The 26,611-nt window shown below is 41.7% G+C and overlaps 1 protein-coding gene across 2 annotated transcripts in view; it reads left to right on the top strand.

Annotated features, from left to right (window-relative positions):
• The first annotated feature begins 439 nt into the window (after window positions 1-439).
• Window positions 440-26,611, top strand: part of DOK5 (docking protein 5) — a 127,480-nt gene continuing 101,308 nt past the window's right edge. For both annotated transcript variants that reach the window (XR_010385006.1, XM_031433580.2), the window contains exon 1: window positions 440-780. Coding sequence is in view for 1 of the 2 variants with exons in the window: in XM_031433580.2 (XP_031289440.1) it covers window positions 715-780 (66 nt within the window). In the remaining variant the exon portion in view is untranslated. The remainder of the gene's footprint in view (window positions 781-26,611) is intronic.

Genomic DNA, 26,611 nt, shown 5'->3' with positions numbered 1-26,611 from the left:
CTTCCCAGGGAAGAGATGGGGCTGAAGGGAGAGGCAAGGGTAGGCGGCGGCTGGGAAAAAAGTGAAATTTCCTCTCCATCTGAAATAAGCCGGGAGCTAGAAGAGACCCGGCGTTATCTCGGTGGGTGTCGGCGAGGTGCGCGGGCGGGTAGGGGCATGCCGGGGTCTGGGACGAGGGGAGGGGTCGGCAGGGGAAGGGCGTCGGGCCAGGTGGGCGGGAGAGGAGGGGAGGAGGTGGAGGGTGAGCGCGTTTCAGTGGGTCTGCAGGCGGGTGGCCACCGCCGGGCGCGGGACCCGCGCGGCTCCTCCTCCTCCTCGCCCTCCCCCAACCCCCTTCCTCCTTCTTTTCCTCCTCCTCCTCCTCCGGGGCCCCGGGAAGAGGCAGGGCTGGATCCCTGAGCAGCCGCCGCTCCTCCTCCTGGCAGGCTGGCTGATGAGTCAGCTGACGCCGGCGGTCCAGCCTCGCCTCGCGGCGCCGCGCTCTCTGCGCTCCCCCAAAGTGGCTGCAAGCCGGCCGCCCACTTTCAGGCTTTGGGGGACAGAGAAAGTGATGTGCGCCTTCTGAAGCCACGCCGAGCCGCAGCCCTAGCAGCTTCACCTTTTCGACTTTCTCCTCCCGCCACCCCAAAGCCTTCTCTGGACCCCGCTCTCGACCCTCCCCAAAGCCACTTAGGGTGCGTGCGCTTGGGTGAGGGGGGTCACCAGCTGTCCGGGATGGCTTCCAATTTTAATGATATAGTGAAGCAAGGGTACGTGAGGATCCGCAGCAGACGCCTAGGGGTAAGTATCGATCCTTTTTTTTTCCCCTGTTCGCCGGTTCAATTGTCTTTATCCTTTAGCCAGCATCCCTGGAGGATGGAAGGAGATTGCCGGCAACGCGCCGGTGAATTGCGCTGTGGTTTCTCAGCCGAAACCCACATCTCTTGGGGCTGCCACTGTAAGGCCGGGGCTTGGTATGTCATAGATCTATCTTTATCTCTGGGATGACTTGGCTTTCTGATGGTGGCCGCGTGTTCGGCTTCAGTAGCCACTGGAGCCCATCTACTGGAAATAAATATTTCTCGGTAGCCATGGGAGAGAAACCAGGGCGGGGGTGCTGAGCCTGGAGGATGGCCCCGGTGCCCCTCTTCCCACTCGCCGCCAACTTAACTTTTCCAGGGGGTGGATCAGCTGGTTGAGAAAAGGCAGATGCTTTCAGTGGGAACAAGGCCGGTGACCCTCTGACCTCAGGGAGAGATTTCTGCCAAGTGAAAGGTCCTTTCGGACTTCGGGTCTGGATAGCCACCCGCCCAGGGTGTTGGCAAAGGTGGTAGGTTCCCTGGTCCTGGGTAGTGGATTTGTTGCTGGAATACACACTGGAAACCCACTGGAAGATTACTTAGGGCGGAACATAATACCTGGCACAGAGCAAGAGCCCGTTGCCTGAATGTGTGCTGAAAGGAAGAATAAATGAACCAGAGGGCCCTCCAGGGGGACAGATGTCTGCACACGGATGGCTCCTCTCTTAAAACTCCCTCTCTTTTGCTCCTTTCCCCATTGCTTTTCATTGATGGACTTCAGAGAGAACTCATTCTGGGCTCGAATGATGGCAAAGAAATTCTTGAGGAGGGGGAGGATCCTGGAATGATTTTTTTTTTTTTCGAAATTTCAAACTACCCCGTTTCTCATTGCCTGGTGCCAAGTGCTGTTGGCGATTTTGCTTACTGTGCACTTCTGGGTGAGGGGGTTGGGGAAAGAAAGTTTACTTTCCTAATGTCTGAAAAAAATAATAATGTCAGTAATGACGTGGAATGGCCACAGTGGAGGTGGAGATACAGTGATACACTGAATGTCTTTCTCTACAAATGTGCAGCATAGGCACCTTTCTCTTATTTGGTCTTTGGACTTTTTAATGTGGCAGATAATTTTACTGAAGGGAACTTCACAGTGTTAAACAGCTAGGGAGGAAAACCTGGTGATGGGGGAGTATCTGTAATTATTCAAAACTCTTGCCTGATTTGTTTTGATCCTTTGCTTTCTTTTCTTCCCCTTGCTGGTTACCATGTTTTAGCAATTATGTCCCGTGTTACTGGGCATATATAAGTATATAATTAGGGAGATAAGTAACAGAACGAACCAACCCTTTCAGCCCCTCCTGAGTTTCCTAGGCTTTTCTTTTTCTGCTAAGCAAATATTCTCATCAAGGGGAACTATTGTTAGAGTTCTTAACCTGGTGACTCTCATGCAAAGGGCAATAAATAATAGGAACTTTATGTTTTTGATAACCTGATGGGCCAATAAAAATGAGAATCACAGTTTTAAGAAGAGCATTAAAAAAAACCTCCATTCTAATTTTAGATTTACTGCCTCATGTCAATTGAGAAAATTGATAAGAGACATCCATTCTGTGCTAGAGAGCATTCCAATAGAAAGAGGACATGAATTATTAATGCACGAAATGTGAATTATTCATAAGGATCAGAGTTTATGCCAAGTTGTGACACATGGTGATTTATTTGAAAGACTAGTTACCATAACTTTCTAGTGTATAGTAATTGAGATTATTTTTCTATATTATTGCAACTGACACAATGAAGTTCTCGGTGTGTGCCAATGTTTACGGACAGATATTTGAAGCAGAAGGAAAGGAAATATAGTTTACTTTGCATTCCTTTTATATTTTACAGTATTTTGGATGCCAACCAATAGTGTACTCTATCAGGATGTATTCATTTTGTCTGTGTTAACACTCAGATTTTATAATATCTATTGAATGCTGGTTATTCTCATGGAGAGAAAAGGTCAAAAATATAATGGATAGAATCTGGTTTCATTTGTTAAGATTGGTATTATCACCAGTTAGTTTTTAAAAAGTGTTCTAATGATATAATTTATTTATATTAACCAAGGAGGCTGATTACATGGTTGTCAGAAAACACTGCAAACTAAAGTTTTAATAGTGGCATCAAGAAGAAATGCTTCAGGGAAGTGACATAGGGAACCTCAGTCCAAAATAAGAAATGTTAGTAGTATTAATCTAGGCTGCAGACAGCACGCAGCGTGTGCAAGCCTCAAAGAGTGTTAGGGCATTATGTTTGGTACAGGGCAGGCGCTCAGTAAGTGCACGTTGAACATGGATGAACTGCAGGGTGAATGTGTGACTTTGCAGTTCATAAGCCTCCTGAGCAACTAATATGACATGGGGGTCACTTTTATTAATGGAATCCAGACAAGTGTCTGTGGATTAGGACCACGTTTGGGAGGGTTTATAATTAAACAAGAAAACAACATTTCATGGTAAGCAGCTGTTGTGCCAAGGAATGCCCCCTCAGATTTGGAAAAAAGAAGAAAAGAGAACAAATTCTCCTTCTCTGGCTCATTAGCTCTACGACCCTTGACTTCTCCTGGCCTCAGTTTTCTTACCTGTACAGTGAACACTATTTGATGATGTTGTGGGCATTGGGTAAGGAAATACCTGTGAAAATGCAGTGAAAACATACAGCATTGATTCTGATTGCATTATTTCTATAATCAAAGATGAGTTAGGATTGGTGGAAAGACATAGGAATTAAGTTTTTAAAAATCTTTCTATCTAGGTGTGTCCAAAGGCATAAATGTTGATGCAGCTCTAGAGTGTTTTCACTGGATGGAGTTTTTACAAATTAGATACATTTAACTGGTTGTTGGATGGGACATGAAACATTCTAAGGCCATCCCCATTCAAATGGGCTGCAGATGAGCGGTCACTTTCGGTTGAGATCCTAAACAGTCTAAGCAATTTAAGCAGGCAGATGCATACAGACTTGCTTTTTTCTATAAACATCAAAAAGCTTAATGAAATTTAACTTATTTAACTCAAAAGCCTCAGTATCTTCACATCTTCATCCTCCAGCTTCATCTCCATTGGTTCATGGCAGTTTCAGGCTGTGCCCGGGGTGCAGTATTTGTTCAGGAATGTTGATGTTACTATTTGGGGGGCTGGGAAGGGGAGAGAGGGAACAGCTGTCTACAATTATCTGGCAAATCCTACACAAGGCACTCAGAATTTATTCCTAGAGGAATGGTGTATCAGGCGATTTGCACATCATTAACCTGACTGTGTGACTTAGATGGCATCCTATAACCGTCCTCACTTGGTTTGTTCCTTTGCGACAGGGAGAATGTCACAGGCAGTAATAGCCATGGCTTGTCCACTATACAAGTCACGTCTGTTCAGTTTATCTCCACGCAGCCTCCCTCAGTTACTTGCCTGTAAATAGCATTTCTGTGCTCTTGTCTACCAAGGACCCCTTCTCCTTCCTGTCTAACCCACATCCTGACCTGCATGTCTGCTAGTCTCAAACTTCACGTGTCCAACCACTCCTGATTTTTTTCATCCAAACCTGCTTCTCCTGGAGTCTGTGCCTCGGCCACTAGAGGGCCCAATATTTTAGTTGCCCTGGCAAAAATCAACCCAGTAGTCAAAAAATCAGGCAAGCAGCAAACAGCCAAAACTCAGTCTCATTTCTTGCTCCTTCCCTACCTCTTACCCCACAACCAATCCGTCAGGAGATCTTGTAAGCTCTATTTGAGAAATACATCTGGAGTTTGACTGTTTTTCACACCATCTGCTGCCACCACCCTGGCCCAAGCCCCCCTCAGCTCCTCCCTGTGATATTGTAATAATCTCCTAATTTATCCCCCGGCTGCTCAAACCACCCGTGCCTTCCCATGCAATTCAGTGAAAGCCTTGCAAGGGCTCCAAGGCCCTGTACTGGCTCAGAACCTTTTCTCTTGCCGTTCCCACTGCTTGGAATGCTGTTCCCCCAGGTTATCCCCTCCTGGCTGGCTCCTCACCTCCTTCAACCTTTCCTCAAATGCCGTCTTCTCGTTGAGGCCTTCCAGCCACCCCGTTTTATTTCTTCCGTCCTTCTCCCACCATCTCTCTTTCATTTGTTCTCTCTAGACTCACCCCCTCACATACTGGCCTGTGTATTTGACTTGTTGGTTGCCTGTATCCCCCGATAGCATGTGAAACATTGTGAGAGCTGGGACTTCTCTGTCTTTTAATTAGAGCTGAAGCCCAGTGCCTGGAGCAGTTTCCAGTTTCCAGCACAGAGAAGCACTTGATGAACATGTATTGAATGAATGAATGAATGAATGAAGCCATCACTGTGTCCTGGTTTAAGAGCATAGGCTCTGACAGGAGACTCTGAAAATCCCAACTCAGTGACCAGTTACGGGACTTTTGGTGGGTTATTTAGCATTTACAAGCCTCAGTCTTGTGTAAAAATAGGGAGACTTGTAATAGCCACCTAACAGATGATCCTCACAGAAGGTCAACACGACGCTCACACAGTGGAAACCCAGGTCGTGTTCCTCGCTGCTCCCACCCTCACTGCTCGTGCTGCGAGAAGAGGGGGATGCTTGGCTGGTTGTTACCTTCACTGCTTCTGCTGCAGTAGCTTTCATCCTCAAGGAACTTGCTGTTTAGTTAGGAAAACAAACTTCATATCCACGAAATAATTAACACAAGCACAGATGCCAGGTTATGGAAGGAGTGTTAGCCTTTGTAGGATTTTCCACGATCCTTAGATAAACGGCAGAGATGTCAAGAACAGAGAAATTCTTCTCCGTGGAAGTTTAGTCTGAGCAGGCACATCGGGCTAGGACATAACTGTTCACCTGGGGATCTTTTTCTTGGGTGGCGGAGGTTGGATCTGAAGAATTGGTTCATCAATGGCCAAATTTTCGACAGAAATATTTCCTCACTCTTTTGTTCCTCTGATTCCCTTGACCCAGCATGCCAGAGAGGTTTAATATTTCATTTAGAGTTTTTGAATTTATAGACGACGAGGAATCTGTGCCTTTTGAATGGTGCCATGGCCAAGTTAGATTCCTTACATCAAGGTCATAGGACTGGAAGAAAGTCATGCACTGTCGGTACATAAGTGCCTGCACACACGTAGACACGCAGACAAACACACGCACCCGTTCCGTGAGATGCACGAGCACCCTCTGCCTTCCTCAGAGGGAAGAGACTCTGGGATCACTTCCGGTGGTGAAATCTACGGCCGGATAGACTGGAAGCACGTGCCTGAGTCAGCGCGCAGTATTTTAGCCCCGTTGGACTCAGCTTCACTGGCTTGCACGTCAGAAGTGCTCTCCGGCTGGTATTTTAGTTAGCCTTGTTCTTTGGTCCTTGTGGATGGTGTGATTAATTATGCATAAAGTCAGCCTTTAATCATCATCCCCCAAACTGATTTAAGCAAAGAATGGCCAATTTAGTGATCTTTATGTTTAGACATAAACCACATTACTGATGAGACGATTTTCCCCACATCTGCCAGTGTATTTTTTTTTTATCATATTCATTAGATGACTAGAAATATTCATTTTTTAAGCAGCTTTGTAATTTTTGTGGGGAATCGTTATCTTTGGTATTTTAAGAATTTAGTTTTCATTTGGGATATATGTGCTTTCATTCATGCATCAAATATTTACTAGGTGCCTACTCGTGTTAAGAAGCTCAGGGAAAACCACCTTAAATAAGGCAGGTACAGTCAACATCCTCAAGGAAACGACAGTCTGGTTTTGGACTTGTATGGTTAACATGAGATTAATATATTCACTGTAGTTAAGGATGAACTGATTTGTGTAAGAGGCCAAGCACTGGTGTGAAAAGACACGTGCAGGTCTTTCCCTGTTTCACTTTTGTGAAGCCAGAAAGGGGAAATTTGATTTTCCTCTTACTCTACGAATTTGATTCCAATTGAATAGAAATACAGTCTTTGGAGATTCTAAGCCAGGAAGAGATTATGTTGCCTCTCCTTGCGACCCCTTGTTTCTATGAAATTCAAAATGAAATTGGGAGTTTAGAAATGCCACAGATAGATGTGAATGTTGACGTTAAAACAGCTTCTTTCTAGAATGCAGATGCCTACATTTTGGGTAAGTATCTGGAAGCTGATTTTTTTTCAGCTTTTTGAGTGGTTGGAGGGCTGGGTTTATTCTGTTAGTGTTCTAAGCCTCTGTGGATGTCCCGGATTTCAGACAACATAAATGTTAGCTGTGTGTGCTGTGTTCTTCAGTGGAGTCCTTAAACGGTCCCTGGGGTTAGGGTGCAAATAATTTGTCTCAGGCGATGCTTCGTAGCTTTTATGAGGTTCTTAGAGAGATCTGGACTTTTGTGCCCCAAGCCCTCTCACCTCTCACCCTCTACAACATCCAAAAGATTAAGGACCACTGTCTCATCTTTTTAAATTAAAATTTTAGATTTTGGGTAATAGTGGGTTCACATCAGGTGTAGGAAATAATGCAAAGAGATATCCCATGCCTTTTACCCACCTTCTCCCAATGCTGGCGTCTTGCAGCTCCGTAGTACAGGTTCAGCCAGGATGCTGATAGTGGTACCATCAACGTGCAGAACATCCCCTCACTGCAGGGTCCTTCACGCTGTTCTTTTATAGCTGCCCCTTCTGCTCCCCCCTCCCACAGCCCTAAAGCCCTGAGAACCATGAATCTGTTTTCCATTTCTATAGTTTTATCATTTCAAAAATATTATATAAATGGAACCATATAGTATGTAACCTTTGGGGATTTTTTTTTTTTTTTAACTCAGCACAGTTCTCTGGAATTGTCATGGTTGCTCTGGGTACTGTGAGTATCAGTGGTTCATCCCTTTTTATTGCTAAGTAATATTCCATGGTATGGGTGTACCACAGTTTGTTCAGCCATTCATCTATTGAAGGGCACTTGGCGGTGGTTTCCAGTTTTAGGCTGTTACGAATAAGACTGATGCAAACATTTAACTACAGGTTTTTGTGCAAACATAAGTTTTTATACATCTAGGAAAACACCCAGGAGTGCAGTTGCTGCATTGTATTGGTAGTTCCATGTTTAGTGCTTTAAGAAACCGTCAAGTGTTTTCATAGTGGTTGTACCATTTTACATTCACACCAGCAAACACATGAGTGATCCATTTTCTCCGCATCCTTGCCAACATTTGATGTTGTCTCCAGTTTTTCGTGTCAGTTTGGTTTAGACATTCTGATATGTGTGTATTGATATCTCCTTGCGATGATAAGATGATAATTGTTATCTTCTTGTGATATTGAGCTTTTTTTCATGTTTTAATTTGCCACGTGTACATGCATTTTGGTAAAATGCCTACTGAAGTCTTCTGCACATTTTCTAAGGGGATTGCTTGTTTTGTAACTGTGGAGTTTTGAGAATTCTTTATATGTTTTAGATATGAAGCCTTCTCAGACATGTAGTTTGCAAATATTTTCTCTCAGTATGGAACTGAAATTTAGCTCCCTTATGTGCAAAAATGAGGGCAATAATATGCTTCTCATAAAAGACATCAAACTCTTAATCCTGTGTATTTGCTTATTTATTCATTCTTCCTTCTTTCCTGTCTTCTTTTTATATGCTATTAAATATGTGCATGAAGTGGGTGTTTTATGTCCATTTTACAGATCACAAAACTGAATTACTGTGATGTTAAGTTTTTGTCCAAGTCACACAGCTGATACATGGCAGAGCCTAAATTTGAGTTCAAGCTGCTTCTCTCTTGTGGAGCATTTGAGTAATTCTTTCTTCCCCCCCATTTCAGACAGTGCTGCAGACCCCTCTCATCCCATCCCATGGTGAACATACTGGTGAAAAATTCCCAGAGGTGGACTTATTGTCCGAAGCATATTCACATGTGAAATTTTATCAAAGTTGCCTTGGAGGATGTTCCCAGCATTCGATGAGGACATCTGTTTCCTCTCATCTTGGAAAAGTGTGCTTTGAGAGCTTTTGCAAGATTTTGCTAATCCCATAGGTGAAAAGTGGATATATCAGGGCATAGCTTTTTCTCAAGCATGAGGCTGAGTTCTTGGCAATTTCATTAGAGTCTTTTCAGTCTTGCAGTCTTTTTTCTTTTAAAAGTGACATTTACGCAACTTAAAAAGTAGTTACTAAGTAAGGATTCAGCAACACATAAAAGATGATCTATTTTCTTAGAAAAGCATCTTCCTGGGAAATGCCGTGTCCAAATCTTTGACCCAGAAGTTATGGTAAATCATCTGTTAACTGTGACTGTGTTTGTTATTTTTATTCTAAAAATAAAATGATAAAACTGAACATGTGATCAGCATATATTGGGCAAAAAGACATGTTTATTGACTCAAACCAATACATAGTGAATGATGTTGCCCAAACATTATTTTTATTCACTTGCTCGGTCTTGTAAGATGCTTCAGGTGGGTCCAGCTGGGACGAGGGATGATGAGGAACCTTTGGACTGATAAATGCAGGTGGCCCCCGTCAGATATTCTCTGTCCCCTTCCCCTTTTGGTTTCATTCAGGATCACTCCTCACAACTGTAATGATTTTTCAAATGATTCATTTCTTCTGCTTGCTTCTGAGCATTCAGAGGTTAAGATCTTTTTCAGTTTTGTTAACGGGTTAATTCCCAGCGGCTAGAATAGTGTCTTGGCCCAGAGTCGGTGCTCAGTAAACATTTAAGTAAATGAACGAAACCCTAAAATAACACTTGGCATGTTCAGTTATGAAGCAGACAGTCACCCTAGCATCTCATGTGCACACATATTCATAAATCCCAAGAAATTTCAAGAGTTTTGTGGAATTCACTTGGGTGCCAAACTACGGTCCTCAGTGCAGACCAAACATGTGGAGAAGGGAACCTGGCTGGAATAAGAATGGCCTGATTTTTACCCTGTCCTGCTGCTGGCCATCTGCTGTGACCAAAGCATGTCACTGATCTTCTCACATCTCAGCTTCCGCCATGGCGAGATGGAGACACAAATGTCTGAGCTCCTTCTCTTACCGCCTGTCCACCTCCGAGCCGGAGTGTGACTGGGGATGTGAAGAGCATGCCCAGTCACACAAAATATTCCACTTGTTCCCAAATCGGTGTCCCCAGTGCTCTGGTATCGGCCTCCTGAGTGGAAAACAGCAGAGAAAACTTTGGATGCCACTGTGCTGCTGTGACTTGTGTTAGACCACAAAACAAGAACAGGTAACTTGAGAATTTTTAAAATTTATTATTTACTTTGGATTTCAAAAGGCAGTGTTGAATTTCTGGCAAAAAAAAAAAAAAAAAGGAAAGGAAAGAAAGAAGAAAGAAAGAAAGAAGAAACAGGTCCACTCTATCTACAACAGAAGATGGCTTTTACATTTATCAATTTTAAAAAAAATTTACTAGTGATTTGCATTGCATGTACATGGTAAAGAAACAATGCAAAAAAGGATGGAATGCAGAGGAGATATCCCTCATACCCCAGACTTGGCTCTGTTTCCAGGCAGTTCTAGGCAGATTCTGGTACATTTGTATGGAGATATTTGTGTACAGGCATATAAAAAATGCACGTGTTTGTGTGTGTGTATAATTTGTTTTGCACACGTGGGTTCATATTATTTAGTACTGTTATGTACTCTGTTGTGTGTTCTTTTAACTTATGTTGGAGCAGTTTTCAGAAATTTTTATTTGTGCCCAGTATTCACTTGTTTGGCTGTTCCATGACTTCTTTAATTGGTTCACACTAATAATGGACATTTGAATGTAATGTTTAATTTTTGCTCATTAGACAGTGAAACAGTGACCATCCTTGCACATACACTTATGCGTACATGATACTGTATTTCTACGAAATTCTACAAAGGAAGTTGCTCTTACGAAATTGTGTATGTTTCCAGCTTTGATGAATAGATCTAATTTTCCTTCAGAGAAGCTGGGCCAGGTGTACTTCCACCGAGATAGCTCAGGGATACTTTTTTCTGCCAGTCTTCACCTGGGGGTGTGTTTAACTGTGTATGTGTGTGTTTAACTTTTGAAGGATGTTCTCCTGCCTCTGTTCCTTGGCTCAGTCCCGCACTCCCCAGATTGATTCTGCTTACAGCAAATTGATCACCTAAAAATCTAATCCAATCCTATATTACCTCTGCTTTAACACTCTTTAATGCCTTCCCCTTACGTATAAATATTCTGCAGTGTACTCAAGACACTCTGTGATCTCGACCCTGCCGTAGCTCATCCCACCCAAATTAGTGCTCAGATCATCGCACCCCAAATCAGTACTCAAGCCAAACCTACCCACTTTAGTTCCTCCAGTGGCCAAGCTCCCTTTCCTCTGATACCTCCTTTACACGTGCTTTTTTCATTGATTAGAAAATTCTTCTTACTTTTACTTTCTTTACTTCCTCCTTATCCTGAGATATCTCAGCTAGGATGTTACTGGTGTGGAGATGCTTTTTGCCAACACCATCCCACGTCTAAATGGGGGAGGAGCCAGTCTCTACATGTGGATCTTCAAATTTAAATTAATTAAAATCAAATAAAAATTAAAAAATTCAGTTCCTTAGTCATGCTAGTCACTTTCTGGTGTCAGCAGCCACATTCTGTTAGTGGCTGCCATGGTGGCAGCACAGATATCGGCTGTTTCCATCATTTTTGAGAATTCTCTTGGACAGTGCTGCCCTGATTTCCTCATAACACACATGGCTGTTTTAAAATATGCAGTTGAGCCTGTTGTTTTGATGGTTTTGACTTCATTAGTCTGTGAGCCCCACAAGGATAGAGCTTATTCTTGTCTTACTTCTTGCTTTTCTCATGTAGTAGGGGTTCAACAACTATTTGTTGAATGAAATGAATGAATGAATGAATGAGTGAATTAAAAAAATTCCTCCAAGCTCTTGCCTTTGCTGTTGTGTCTTATTGATGAGCAGGCCTTTTGGGAGGGGGGCTGGGCTCTCCATGCTTTTATGTAGATCTCCTTCAGCATTCCAGTTGGATAACTTAGCAGGACCCTGGTTGTTTCACCACCATCATCTGGGATTCTTTTTTTCCCATTGGAGTTGATATTTCAGCATCCATTGCCCAACTGTGGAAAGGTGGAGTGGGATTGGGCTAGACCAGTGCAGTGGGCATTGCAGTGTGCCTTCCAGATTGCCACCTTTCTCTTCCAAGATGGCAGCCTTCCTTCCCCCACTGGAAGCGCTAGGAGATGGAAGACAGACAGCTTGCTGCTGAGCCCTGTGCTGGTGCTGAAGAGAGCTACCTGGCCTAAGCCAAGCCCCTTTCCTGGGGCACAGCCTGCACTCAGTGACTGCCCCAGCTTGGGACACCTCTGCAGGCATTCAGGTTCCTGGGTGGGGGAGGGAGATCTCCAGAGGGCACTGTTGAGAGTGCGTGACATTGACCTGCATCCTTGACTGCCTCCTGGGTGTTGCTTCTGAGAGCCGTCCCTGTGAAACTTGCTGAGTGCACATCTCCTTCTTAGCACCTGCTTCCTGGCAAACTCACCTTGCAACACCCTGGTTTGTAACTGGAAGTCTGCAGCTTTAGCTCAGCCTTCCAAAGAGGGAGTGAAGGCCTTTGGCAAGAATGGGCTTTGCTTGATTTGCTGGCCCATGGTTTCTGCCTGTATTTTGCCCAGTGTTGTCAAAACCAGAATGGTTCCTTAGTTGACTTTTCGGGAAATGAAAGTTTGATGGCTTATGTCATTTCTTAGGTTGTTAAAATGCGCCAGTCTCTTCAGCAGACTCAGTTAATGAATGGATGAAGGAAATACCTTACCCAGTTCGTTACACTGAGTTTGCGCATTGTTAATATCAGCCATGGTTTTCTCTGGGAGGAAGAAGCTCCAAATAAACCGCAGGCAAGATTTGCAGGCATGTTACTCTAGCTTTTCTTGCTGAAAGGCCTGATTACAGTTCTTTTTCCTGAGTACCTGTTTGCACCGTCATAAAAATAGAATTCTGGTTATATCTTCTTGTAGCCAGAGGGAAGGGATATACTTTTGTTGGTGGATTTGATTCCACTTTAATCCTGAACAGAGCGTTTGGCAGTCAAGTAGCCCGCTCATGGAGAGGAGACAATTTGATTTTCCCCCCATAACTGTCATTTCACTGGGAAGCTGCGAGTTTCTGAAGAGCATTTGTAATGCAGAACATTTGTAACGTAAATGGAGTTCCAGAAGATATGCTGACTGGCAGATGTTTCGAGATTGATTAAAGATTTAGAAAGAAGTGCATTTCCCCAGGCTGCGGGACTGCCTTTTAATGAGATTGACAGCTTTACACATGGGACTGAAAAAGTTCTTTATCATATAGAAATACATTTCTCAAGTGAAATCCACTGGAGAGAGATGGATACAGAATATAGTGTGTATGAAACAGATTGGACATTTCACTGGTGTTTAACTTTGAAGCTTATTTTTCAGAGATAGATGAAGTTGGATATTTCAAAGATGAAAAAAATCATTTTGTTAGACTAATTTCTCTAACAGTAACTCAAAGCGTGGGTCAGCTTCCTGCCAGTTAAGGTCACGCACTCTGGGGAATTTGTAATCATGATTTTAGATGGGCGTGAGACGTGTGGAGTCAGAAGAGAGCAGTTTTTCATTTTGTCTTGTCAAGGTTCAAACTGAAAGGCATTGGCATATTAGTTGGAGAAACAGCTAACAAGGAGAATATAAAGGGTTGTTAAAAATATTTCTTACCAACACAACATTGTAAGTCAATTATACTTTAATAAAACTATTTCTTACTATTCTCTGAGCTAGAGAGGCATACAAGTGAAGATGATATTACATGTAAGAGATAGCATATAAAAAGAATGGTATCAGTTCAAGTTCTGAAACCAGAGGAAAGAGGAAAGGACCAGAATAGACATTCCTGATGCAAAGAGATTTGATATTAACCCCTTTGATCCCTGTATTTGACTGACGGGGACACTGAGGCCGAGCGATTTCGTGGCTTCTTCAAGACTCTGGCCCCTCAGAAATCATATTTTTTAAGCTGTGAAGTGTGCAACCTGAAATTGTCCTGATGTATTGTGAAGTGTACAAAAAAGCAAGTGGCAGAAAAAAGTGAGGAGTTTTGGCACGAATGTGTGCACATACGTGTTTCTGTATGGGCATACAAACATGAAGGAAGGAGCAGTTTCTGGTCATAACTCTTGTCAGGTAACTGTACTTTCCCCTAAGAAGTGGGACTACTGGATGTAAAATGAGATGGGTGGTCATTTGCTTTTTAAGTTTTACACTTTTTAATTTATTCATGTATTTATCTATTTGTTCATTTATTTTTACAATGCACATTCATACCTTTTGTAGTACCATTAAAAAAAAAAAGTATTGTGACCCTAATTGGCCAGAGACAAACAACAGTGGTGGGGGATAAACCTTTTTTTTTTTTTAGTGAACTCATTTTATTTAAAGTTTATTGAAAATTAATTCTCTGAATAACAAGGGCATGTCCTCCTTTACTGTGTTGTCCTGAAGTACATCATCCAATAGCATCACTGACCTTTTCCCTTAAGTGTCTCTTGGGACTTGGGAGAGCAACAGATTATGTTCATTCATATATAGTCGTCCGTTTGTCACTTTCACTGTATATTTTCTTTTGTAGGAGAGGAAGCCAGGTCACGTGGCTTTCTGCACCTTAGCATAATTATTATGGCTTTTTCAGAAACATGACAAGACATCCTTCACATCCATCACAATTCGAATACATTTTCCTTTAGTGATCGCTTCTGATGTTCTAATAAAGAGCTCCGAGAGCCCAGGGTTTCAGCAACATCTCTCTCACGGTCATCAGGTGGAGGATGAAGTGGTCTCTTTACATATTGTATTAAGTTTATCAAGGGAACAACAACAACTCTAGTTTGTCAAGAGAGAAAGATGGCATTTGGATTCCTACACTCAAATGTTTAAACATGGCAGCTTCAGCAGGGAGAGGCTGGGTGGACAAATGGGAGAAGGAAGTTGGGTCAGATTTTCAGAACAAATCAAGCTGATTTGGAATTTCAGTTTATCTTGATAATTTGTTCATTTGAGTTTTCTGTGTGTTTTTGCAAGTGCTGGTGTTTGCTTTTATGTAGCAAAATCACATCCAGTATTTAAGAACGCAGACTTAGTGAGCTGTGTAAAGTGTATAATCAATATACTTTGTGACAATAACATAAAGCAGGGAAGGAGAGACTCATGCCCCCTTGAGCTGGTTTTATAAAGGTTTGTTTCCAAAAGCTAGTATTTTTTTTTATAGGTTTTGGCCCTTTAGCCAAATAAAGATTTTTCTATGGAAGAATAAAGCAGTCTAATTACCATGTCAATGTGGTTGGTTGTAATTTGGATGTAGAAACATAGAAACATTGACAGAAATTATTATGAGCTCTGTGAATCAGTATACTGCATTTGGACTTCACAGTAGTAGGACACTTAATAATAGCTGATGCCATTAGCAAAACATTGTTTACACGTACAGGGAGTTAGTTACTACTTGTTACCCCGTTTTATAGATGAACAAAGTGAGGGTCAGAGCAGTGACATGACTTGTCCAAGGTCATATGGCCAAGCAAGATGAACCTGGAATTGGGCTTTGGCACATTTACTTAATTCATGATATAACTCTTGGAACAACACTTAATCATTGGTGTCACTCCCTTTGGAGGGAGAGTGAAGATTCTTAAGTGCTGTGCTAGATTTTCTGCATGCATAGTCTTTTTTATTTTGTCTTCACTAATGCTCTAAGGCACAGGTTATTAGCTTCATTTGAAGTTTCAGGAGACCTAGGATCAAAGAAATTAGAAGTTACCCAGAATCACAGAAATGGTGGAGGGACGGAGCAGAATTTGAATTCATATCCGTGGCACCACCAGCCATGCTGTTACCATCCGTCCTCTTACACCAACATGGGTGCAGAGGGACACAGTTTCATCAGGACGTTGTGTCGCTGTGGTCCTGCTGAGCCAGTGTTAGTGGAACGAGTGCTCAGTGGGAGGAGTGGCCCCTTAGGTTGTCTCTGGCCAATTTAAAAGGACTTCTTAGCGTTGGTAAAAGTAAGTCACAGAGAGATTAAGTCATTTACAAGGTCACACAAACAAGACACCCACATCTGTTTCTATGGTTAAGCATATTACTTGACTAAACATACAGCATGATGGTTAAATCTGGGTTTTTAATTCAGTCTCAAACCAGTACGATGTACTGTCATTGACCTCAGTGTACAAGGGAAGGATTCAGGTTTATGGGGATTGTGTAATCTACTCAGGATTGCCCTGCTGGTAACAGGAGAAGCAAGGGGTTCAGACCCATCCAGACCTTTCTCTGCTTAATTTCTCTAATACTAACACAGGCCCCTCTACCCAAGCCTTGTAACTACAATGCTGGTAGCAGGACTAGATAAGGGCTTCGAGTTACTGCTGTAAGATTGCCTCTTTTAGATATTTTCTTGGACTACTTTTTACCTGATGCTCTGAATTTAAGAAAATCTGAAGTTGTTAATGAGGAAAAGGCTTAAGAAATGGATTAGAAGGAAATGAAAGTGAGTATCATACAACTGACTTGAAAAACTGAAAGAAGAGTGGGGCTGGGGTATCTGGGCACTTTGTGAGTTTCTTAATGCCTTTAAAAAACAGGCTAATAGTCTAAAGCTAGGTTCTATAAATAGGATCTTTAGAAGAATTTGAAAAACTGAGATCATCTCATTCAATATGGTAAACTAAATTTGAACATTAGACACGAAAAGAACAGGAAAGGCCACACTGATGTCAATAAATGCTTTTCCTCATTTTTTTGGTTATAGTTTTACTAGGTTTTCCAGTATTTTTCAATGTAATAAAGTTATATAAACCTAATTCCCCAATACAAGATTGTTATTCTAGTATATCCCTTTCCATTTCCAACCCGCATCATGCTTCTAAAATCTCACATGGTTGCAGTTATTATATATTCACAATGTCATATCCTGTGTATATTTTAAAACATATTGTGTTATATTGTAAACATTTTCCCAAATGGTTACACCCTCTTTCAAACCATCATTTTGAAGTCTACGATACTCTTGAGTAGGTGCATAATTTACTTGATAGTTAAAACAGTTAAACTGTTTCTAATTCAAATAATGCTCAGACTTATTAACTCTGACCATGTTTTGGGTTGGTCCCTAATAATCATTGTGATTAGGAGGCTGGAGAGTTTGGATATTTTTATGACCCTTGATATACATTGTGAACTAACTTCCCCAAGGCCCACAACAATTTACACTCCTGTCAGCAGTTTGTGAGGGGACAAAGGCTAGTTTTTAAGAAGGCTAGCAGCCTGCCACAGGTGAAACTGACGTTCTATTTGTTTTGCCGTCTTCCATTCACTGGTTATAGACCTTGGCTCAGAATCCCACAGTAAATAATGAAGTCATACCTACAGTCCTCAATGTGTGTTTCCACCCTTAGCATGAAGATGTACAGCGTGTTTTGTGACTTCCATAATTTAGATCCTCTAAATTCTTTAGCTCAGTTAGGAATTCCATTATAACCAGAGAAAAGTTAAATACACCCTTTGCAATGGTGAACTGTGCTGTCTTCGGCACATTAGTAACTACTGCCAAATGAGTTCAATGACCATTTTGGTTTCATTTGTTCCAAAACTGGAAAGAGGACCTGCAATGTCTCTTTCTGAATTTTATGCAAATTTTGGTTCCTCAGTTAATACTCTGGATGCAATTTACTTGTTGTACCTGCTGACAGTGGAGAGCAAGGATTTGGTTTTGTGGCTTGTGCCTTTTATTAAGTATACTTTGTTGATGAAGTGATCTGCACCTGTGGTGAAGCTGGGAGACTTAACAAAGAAAGAGCGTGTTCTTTTTAGTAAGTTCTGTCCTGAGGGAGTGTGCACCCCTGGCTGTTAGTGGTATATGCATGGCTCTGTCAGAAGCCACGTTAGCCATTGAGACCTGTTGAATAATGATTACACTACTGACCTAATCATTCTTTTAGATTAAAATATTTACTGATCTTACGTTTATTTATGGGTCCATGCATTCCACACATGCATTTATTTATTTAACATCTTTTTTTGAGTGCCTACTATGTGCAAGGTTCAGGTTTTTTTTTTTTTTTTCTTTTTAAAAGGAGGTACTGAGGATTGAACTCAGGATGCTAAGCATTCACTCTACCGCTGAGCTCTACCCACTCCCCCAAACTTCAGTTCTTGGTACTAATAGATAACTGGTGAATGAAAGTAAACTGGAAAATATATTAATGATCAATGTACTTACTTAACCCATAATTTTAATATTACTCTAAAAATTTTATGCTATTTAATTAAAAATTTTTATAGATATTCACATGGTTCAAAATTCCAGAATTAAAAGTTTAAAAGGTACACAGGAAGAATTCTCTCTTCCCTTTCTCCATGGCTACCGAATATCCAAATAGGCAGTCAGTGTTATAGTTTCTTATCATTTTTTTCCAGCTGGATATCAGGCATATATCAACATATACATACACACATACATACATACATATATATATATATATATATGTGTGTATATATATATATATATATAGTGTACTCCGTTTCCCCCTACATATGTGGTATATATACTATATACATTACTACCTTGTGTTACTTAGTGAACTTGGAAATCTCTCCTTATCATTACTTAAAGATCAGTCTCATTTCTTTCTTTTTTTCCCCTAGCTGCACGGTATTCCACTGTGTTAAATATTCTATTAACTTGGAATTCTTAAGCTTATTATTTCCTTTTTTGTTGTTATTATAAGTAGTATTGTAAAGAAGATCTTTGTACTTAGGTTTTGTTCCTTTAGATTTTTTTTCTTAATAAGTGAAATCGTACATTTAAAGTGGAGTCAATTTTTATGGCTATTGAAAAATATTTTTTTAAAATTATAATGTGGAAGTATTGATCCACAGTATACATGGAATACTGTACTTCATGTGTGCAAGGAGGGGATCAGGCTGTGTATTTACACTTGGATGTATGTGCTAGTCTTTGCATGAGAAATGAATGAATGTTGCTGCAAACAGATGGCAAGGACCAGCTCAGGGAATATAAAACAGAGAGGTAGGAGCCAGGCTAATTGACATTTTGAATCATTTTGAGTTTTGAACCATGTGAATGAATTACTTTTAAAAATAAAATCTCAGTTTTATAACTATGAAGTTCAAAAGTGAAATGTAATACAAATGGCTTTTAAAAAGGGATATCCGAAAATAGTACCATCAAGTGAAGTATGTGGAAATAGTACCGTCAGGTGAAATATGTCACAGAGGACGCTTGGCCATGGAACTTGTTCGCCGGGAGGATCTAATTCAGAAGCTTGCTTTTCTCCCTTACTCCTAAGAAGAATGGAAAAGTAATGGAGAATTTCCCAACCATCAGTCATTCACACGTCCCCTCCACAATCTTTGTCATGGCCGTGGAAAGCTTCTGCTGTTACTCACTTGTTATTTTTCCTTTAAAATGACTTATTTTCTTTATGTTGAGGTTTTGTAGCATTGCCATCAATGAGAAGACCAGTAACGCTTTCCATAACAGAAGCCGTGCTGGCTGGGGCTCCGCCGGAGAAGCGGAACCGCTCGGAGAGATTTCACCAGGGATTTGTTTTCAGGATTAGTTCTTTCAGAACTGTGGGAGCTGCTTTACAGAGTCTGGGCGTGCCTGTATTGGAGCCGGGCCTCAGCCGTAAAGATGGACGTGAAGCAGGGGAAACAAAGACAGACTGGAACCCGAACTTCCGTCCCGGAAGCCTTTGATTGGTAAAGCCTCCCATCCACCCTCCTCAGCAGTGGAGGTGTCCTGCAAGGAGATGGGAAGATGGCGGCTGTCATCAAAGAGCTAAACAGACACTTGGCCCAGGTTTCTGAGGGGCTGGAGGAGCATCTGGCAGGAGCTGAAGAAGCTGCGGTGCCGTGGGTGCCTCACGCCCACCAGGTGAACCAGCAGATCTCCGACAGCGTGCCTGAGCAGCGATGGGCGCCCTGCACTGGGCTTCCAGAGTTTAAAACCAGCATAGCGCTGCTTCCCTTCCTCCTTCCGGGTCTTGTGGTCCACACTAACTGACCTCTGTAGGGAAGGCAATTCTTTGAAAAGTATTTCCTGCTTAACTGGGTTGACATAATAGGAACCCACCATAAAAGATAACTGAATAAGTAAATACAGTAAAAACCAAACAATATCCTTGAGTTCTAACTAGACACGTAACTCAATGAAGGCGCTGATCCTGAGGCTTTCCCTTTGTTGGAAAGGAAGATAGCAGATTTTAGAGACATTTTAAAATCATTGCTACCAACTGACTGGAAGATTCTCCTTGACTCATTCAGAAGGATTGAAATGACAAAATGTGTATATTTCTCACTGTGAAGTTGCATGTTATTTAGTTTCTTTCTCAATGCAGTTTCTCCCAGTCCTCCCACGGTCTAGGGAATATGCAGTGGTGAGTGGAGATGGTGTTACGTTTGGCAGGCTCTTCTCTCCGTTTCTATTTCTTAAGTGAAGGTAATGGCCCCGGGGGAGGACTGTATTGTAGACAGGAGGGAAAAGAGCCAGGCCAAATGGGATTTTATCATCCGTAGACCCAGCACACTGAAGACCTGTCACACGTCAAGGACAAAGATTGTGTGTATCAAAGGCTTGTTGGCTTTCAAGTGGTGGGTGAGAAATAAGCCCAGCCTGGCTCCGATCTCAGAGGGTTTGATGGTCGTCCCAATACTTATTGGAGAATGTTGAGAGGCTGAAGAAACTTCATGGCTTTGAGTCTCTGAGGGACCACCTTTATAAGTGTAGGCGGAAGCAGCCAAGGACTGGCTTCGCACTGAGATGCTTCCATTTCAGATTTGTCCCATTGGTGTTCCCCAGGTCTCTCTTGGTTTCCTAGCATCCTTGAATTTGTGCCCTATCCCACCTCTGACTGCACAGGTTCTCACTGGTTCTGCAGTTGACCAACCAAGTAATCTTGGACAAGCCATTAGAGGTCCTGATAAATAGGGATATTATTGTTTCCAAATCATTGGACATTTGTGAGATTTAAATCAGGGGTTGGCAAACAGCGACTCCATGGGCCCAATATGCCCTTTTCTCGTCTCTGTTTTTGCAATCACACTTGTATTGGAGCACCATCATGCCTGTTTGTTCTTGTATTGTCTGTGGCTGCGTTCACCATACACAGCAGAGTTGAGTAATTGTGGCAGAGGCCTTATGGCCCACAGAGCTGGAGAGATTTACTGAGAAAGTGCACTGAACCCTGGTTTCAATAAGTTCATACGTATAAATTCAATTCACAAATTCTTATTGGCTACTATGTGTAGGTGTTGGGCACACAAGAGCGAAGTCTTGCAGACAAAAATCTCTGCCCTCATGGAGCTTACAGTTCTCAGAAGGAGTCAGACAATAAAACAAAAAAAAAAAAAAAAGGAAAAGGAAAAGGAAACTATATGTTAAGTGGTAATCAATGTTATGGAAGGAAAAATCAGGAAAGGGAGAGAAAGTGTGTGTGTGTGTGTGTGTGTGTGTGTGTGTGTATGGGGTGAGTTGCAATTTTAACTGGGGTGACTAGGAGCCCTCACTGAAAGGTGGACGTTTATGCAGTAATCAGGAGTTGGGGAATGGAGCCATGTAAACACACGAGGAGGAATGTTCCAGGTAGAAGGAACAGCCGTACAAAAAGGACAAGACCTCTGAGGTGGGAGTGTGTTGGGAGTCTTCAGGGACCAACGGAGACCCATGTACCGGAAGCAGAGTGAGCAGTAGGAGAGAAGTGGAAGATGCGGTCATGGGGTGGGGCTTTCTTGGCCAATGCAAGGATGTTGCATTTTGTTCTGAGCACGAGGGAAGATGCTGGATGTTGGCGAACTGAGGAATGGTATGCTTTGGGTTACATTTTAAAAGCATCACTCTGGCTGCCTGCAGAGGGTATGAGCAGGAGTCAGGAGTTCATCCGGTGCCTATAGCAGTGCTCAGGGCTCGTGGACCAGGGCGATAGCTGTGGCGGTGGTGAGAAGCAGTCAGGTTCTGGATCTGCTGTAAAAATAACAACAGGAGGGTTTCCTGACGGGTTAGAAATGCACTGTGAAAGAAGAAAAGTCAGGGATGACTTCAGTACTTTGACTTGGTCAACTGGAAGAATGAGATTACCATTAACTGAAATGTGGGAAAATGGGAGCTAGGGCAGGTTTTGGAGCAAAGGTTAAGAATTCAGAATTGAACATATTAATTTTGAGATACCTATCAGAGACCCAGGTGGGAATGTAAATGTTTAAATAATGCATGCCATATAGTAAATGACCAGTAAATGTTAACGGTTATATGTAACATACATAAATTTAATATAAAATTATATATATAAATAACCCACTACATGTCAGCATTAGAGAAACAGCAGTGAATGAGTTCCCACCCCTGTCTTCATGGTGCTGGGTGGGGAGACAGATAAATCCTTGGAGATTTCATGTGAGATCACTGGTCTGGAGCATTGAGTTTGGGGAACTACACAGACTGCCTGGGTCCACATCATGATTTCTGTGAAATTAGCCATTTGCAGTTTACTTAGTCTCCCATATTCCTGTCCTCATCTATAAAATAGAGACATCAATTGATTTTTATAATGCGTCTAAGTGCTCAATAAACATTGTCTTAGTATAAAAGGTGCTATAAAATCATTCATTTGTTTCACAAATATTTGTTGAGTATTCACCATGGGCCAGGGGCTTGGATAGCCTTAATGATGTGAACAAGACAGATGAGGACCCGCCTTTAAGGAGATCCTAGGGAGGCTGGGGTAGGAAACAGATAGCAAATAAATGAAAATGGTGGGCCAAGCTAAAAATTACATGGAAAATAAAAATAAATGTCTTCTGGGGCTACACTGTCCAGTAGAAATATAAAGCGAGCTGCACACGTGACCACAATGCAATTTTAAATTTTCCAGAAGGCACATTAAAAAAGGGAAATGAAGCAGGTGCAATTAACTTATATATATAACAATATATATTAACTATATATATATATATATATATAGAAGTGTAGGCAGTTTACAATGTCAATTTCTGGTGTACACCATAATGTTTCAGTCATACATGAACATCTATATATATTCATTTTCATATTCTTTTTCACCGTAAGTTACTATAAGATATTAAATATAGTTCGCTGTGCTATATAATATGAGCTTATTATTTATTTATCTTATATATATTAGTTAGTATCTGCAAATCTAGAACTCCCAATTTGTCCCTCCCCCCCACCCCGGGTAACCATAAGTTTGTTTTCTATGTCTGTGAGTCTGTTTCTGTTTGGTGCAGTTAACTTTAATAATATGTTGCATTTAATCCAGTGTATCTAAAATGTTTTCATTTTAACATAATAATTATAAAAATTGTTAATAAGACATTTTATACTATTTTTCTACCAAGTCTTCAAAATCCAGCATTTGATTTATTAGAGCACATTTCAGTTTGGTCTAGTCACATATCAAGTGCTTGAAAGCTGCCTGAGGCCAATGGCTACCATTTTGGACGGTGCAGGCCTTTAGAGTGACTTGAGTGTCTGCTTTAGATTGAGTGGTTGGGAAAGCTGAGACCTTATGACAAAAAGGATCCAGCATTGTAAAGATCTGCGGGAAGCCCTTCTGTGTAGAAGATAAAACTAGACAAAGAGCCTAGGTCAAGAATGGGCTTCCTGCGGTAACTAAGGACAGATCAATACAGTTAGAGCCCCCGGGGGGAAAGTGGGTAGGTAGTTCCATGAGGATGGAGAGCTCCAGGGGGCCAGAGCTTGTAGGAACTTAGAGTCCATTGTGAGGAGTGTGGCTGAATTCCTAAGTGTGCTGAGAATCAATGAAAGGGTTTAAGTAAGAACTGACATAATGACACTATCACCAGCTACTGTGAAGGGAGATGAAAATGAAATGTTAAGAGGCAAGAATGGAAGCAGAATTGAATGGCGCCCTTGGAGAATGGAAGCCATTGGAGATCTATCTAGTCCAGCTTGGGACGGTCAGGGACGGCTAGGAATGGAGTGTGTCAAGAAGACTTGCCCAGGCAAAGATGGGTTGAGGTGGGATTGTAAGACACAGAGCATGTTTGAGACCGAGAGTCTTCAAACTGTTTTGATTACATAATCCATTCCATTAAAAAAAAAAAAAAAAGCAACTCCTATTTTTTTTTTTTTTTTTACTAGTTCTTAGGTTTTTATTGGCTCAGGTGGGTCCAGGGTCTGCCCTAGGTGGGCTGCTCCATCTCAATCAGAAAGTGCTCCAGGTCGTCATTGAGGCTGTTGCAGCTGGACAGATGCAACCCTGAACATTTTAATATTTACTCCTTATATATGTGCTGTACTGTCAATCCATCTGTTATGGTGTATTTTAGAAAAACTTGCTTTCTTGTTTATTCCAGATGCGTGCAAGTAAATACAAGTTTTAAAATGTTTTCCTTCCCTTCACTGCACCCTGTTTTGGAAATGCCTTAGGAGAGAACAGAGCGGGACAATGTGGAGGGAGGTGGGGGGTGATGGTGAGGAACGGTTCAGATTGTTTCTAGGGGGCTGTGCCAGGGCTGGGTTGTGAAGAGCGTCTGGGATGTGAGAATGATCTCGATGTATATCTACCTGCCCATGTGGCAGGAGGCCAGTGGTGGGTTTTAGCTCGAGACGGTATCCAGCATTTTCGTAAGCAGTTTACATTGGTTTTCTCATTTCATTTGTGTTTAACGTGTGCCATGCAAGAACAAGTGGGAGGGTTTCAAGCAAGGTGGTGACAAGAATATTTATTATTCATTAGCATTCTTCTTCCTCTCTCTCCACTTTCTCTAATTAAATGCTGTTAGTTGAACTCATGCTGATAAAGACCATAGCTTTGATCCTAGAGAAAGAAATTTCATTCCAGGACAGGCTGCACGCCAACTCACCCTGCCCTCTGCCCCTTGCCCCTTGCCGAAAACGCTGCCTAAGGGCTAATCCAATAAAAACCATCCAGTGACACAGACACAGAGATGTCTCTCAGAAGCTTTCAGACAGGAGTGTGGACACTTAAAAAAAATGCCGATTTATGTTTCCCTTTATTTACCTTCTTTGCTTACACAAAATTTCCTGGAAATGATTTTACTGTAAGAAACAGAATTATTCCTTTTTCTTTCCTGCCTTAGGGAGGCTGGCGTGGACAGGGCTGTTTCTCTCTCGATGAATGCTCAGTAATTAACAGTCACCCTTTATGCTTAATCCTAAAATAGGTGTACGTGAAGTCATATAACCTTTTAAAAAAGCCTCTTTTAAACTTTGTACTCGTACAATTTTTAGCATCTGATCTCTTTCCTACTCCCTTCCCCCTCTGGTAACCATAAGTTTGTTTCCTATGTCTGTGAGTCTGTCTCTGTTTTGTAAATACATTCATTAGTATTATTTTTTAGATTCCATATATAAGTGATATCATATGGTATTTGCTGACTTCTCTAAGTCTAACTTTCTCTAGGTCCATCCATGTTGCTGCTAATAGCAGTATTTCATTCTTTTTTATGGCTAAGTAGTATTTCATTATGTGTGTGTGTGTGTGTGTGTGTGTGTATATGTATATATACACACAGATATACAGTATCTTCTTTATCCAGTCATCTGTTGATGGACATTTAGGTTGTTTCCATGTCTTGGCTGTTGTAAATAGTGCTACTATGAACATTGGGGTGCGTGTATCTTTTTGAATTACACTTTTTGTCTTTTCCGGATATATGCCCAGGAGTGGGACTTCTGGCTTATGTGGTCAGTCTATTTTTAGTTTTTTTAAGGAACTTTCCTACCTTCCATTGTGGCTGCACCGATTTACATTCCTGCCAACAGTGTAGGAGGGTATCTTTTTCTCCACACCCTTTCCAGCAATAACTATAGTTTTAAATACTCTGTGAGCAAAAAAAAAAAAAAAAAAAAAAAGAATCATCTCCATATCCATTTGCAGCTGCCATTTTTGCCATCACCACTGATCATTCATCCATTTCATTTATTCCTTCAACAAGCTTTGGAGACGTTAGCGGTAATTCAGAATCGAGTCGCAAAAACGGCTAGAGAATAAGATTTTAAAAGGAAGATGAAAAACACTGAGATTCTTTATGTTGGAGAAGAGTGGGCCGTGGGTTGGCTAATTAATAGTGTTCAAATACATGACGGAAGTTAAACAGTTAATGTTGACTAATTACCCTTTGTCTTTTAGGGAGTAGTACAAAGAGAAAATGGATTCATTTTAAGGAGAATCATTATGAATAAACATGAGAAAAATTGTCTGGATACTAGGACTTACTCTGTTTTAGGCAGAACAGGAAAGAAGGCTGTGGACCCTTATTTTGTAAGGGCTTCTCAAAAATGGGACAGGTTATCAGAGGGGTTTGTCCGTTGGGACGACTTTGGGATGACACCCCTCCCCCCACATCTGGAATTCTCAGACTGTGATTATTTTTTCCGGAGGGATTCAGTAGCTGCCCCCAACCTTCTATTATTATTGCTGTTGTTAATTTTTTTGGTGGGGGAGGTAATTAGGTTTGTTTGTTTGTTTGTTTATGGAGGCACTGGGGATTGAACCCAGGACCTCATGCATGCTAAGGATGTGCTCTACCACTTGAGCTATACCCTCCCCCTGCACCCAACCGTTTGCCCTCAGTTCACTGCACAGTGCAATTCAAAGGAAGAACTGAGACGTCCTTAGGGATTTGGGATTCTGATGACTTGAGAGAGTCTCTGCCCCTCAAATGCCATAACTGCTCCAGTTACTGGACACGCGCTTTGAATAGAGGGCTCCTTTTGGAGGTAGAGAAACGAAATTTCCCCTGGGGAAGTCACGTCTTCCAGCTTGACGGATGCCAGCTTG

The sequence above is a fragment of the Camelus dromedarius genome, chromosome 18, assembly GCF_036321535.1.
Source record: "Camelus dromedarius isolate mCamDro1 chromosome 18, mCamDro1.pat, whole genome shotgun sequence".
Taxonomy (NCBI): Eukaryota; Metazoa; Chordata; class Mammalia; order Artiodactyla; family Camelidae; genus Camelus; species Camelus dromedarius.
Note: the sequence above shows the minus strand (reverse complement) of the source record. Positions and strands in the feature narration are given on the sequence as shown.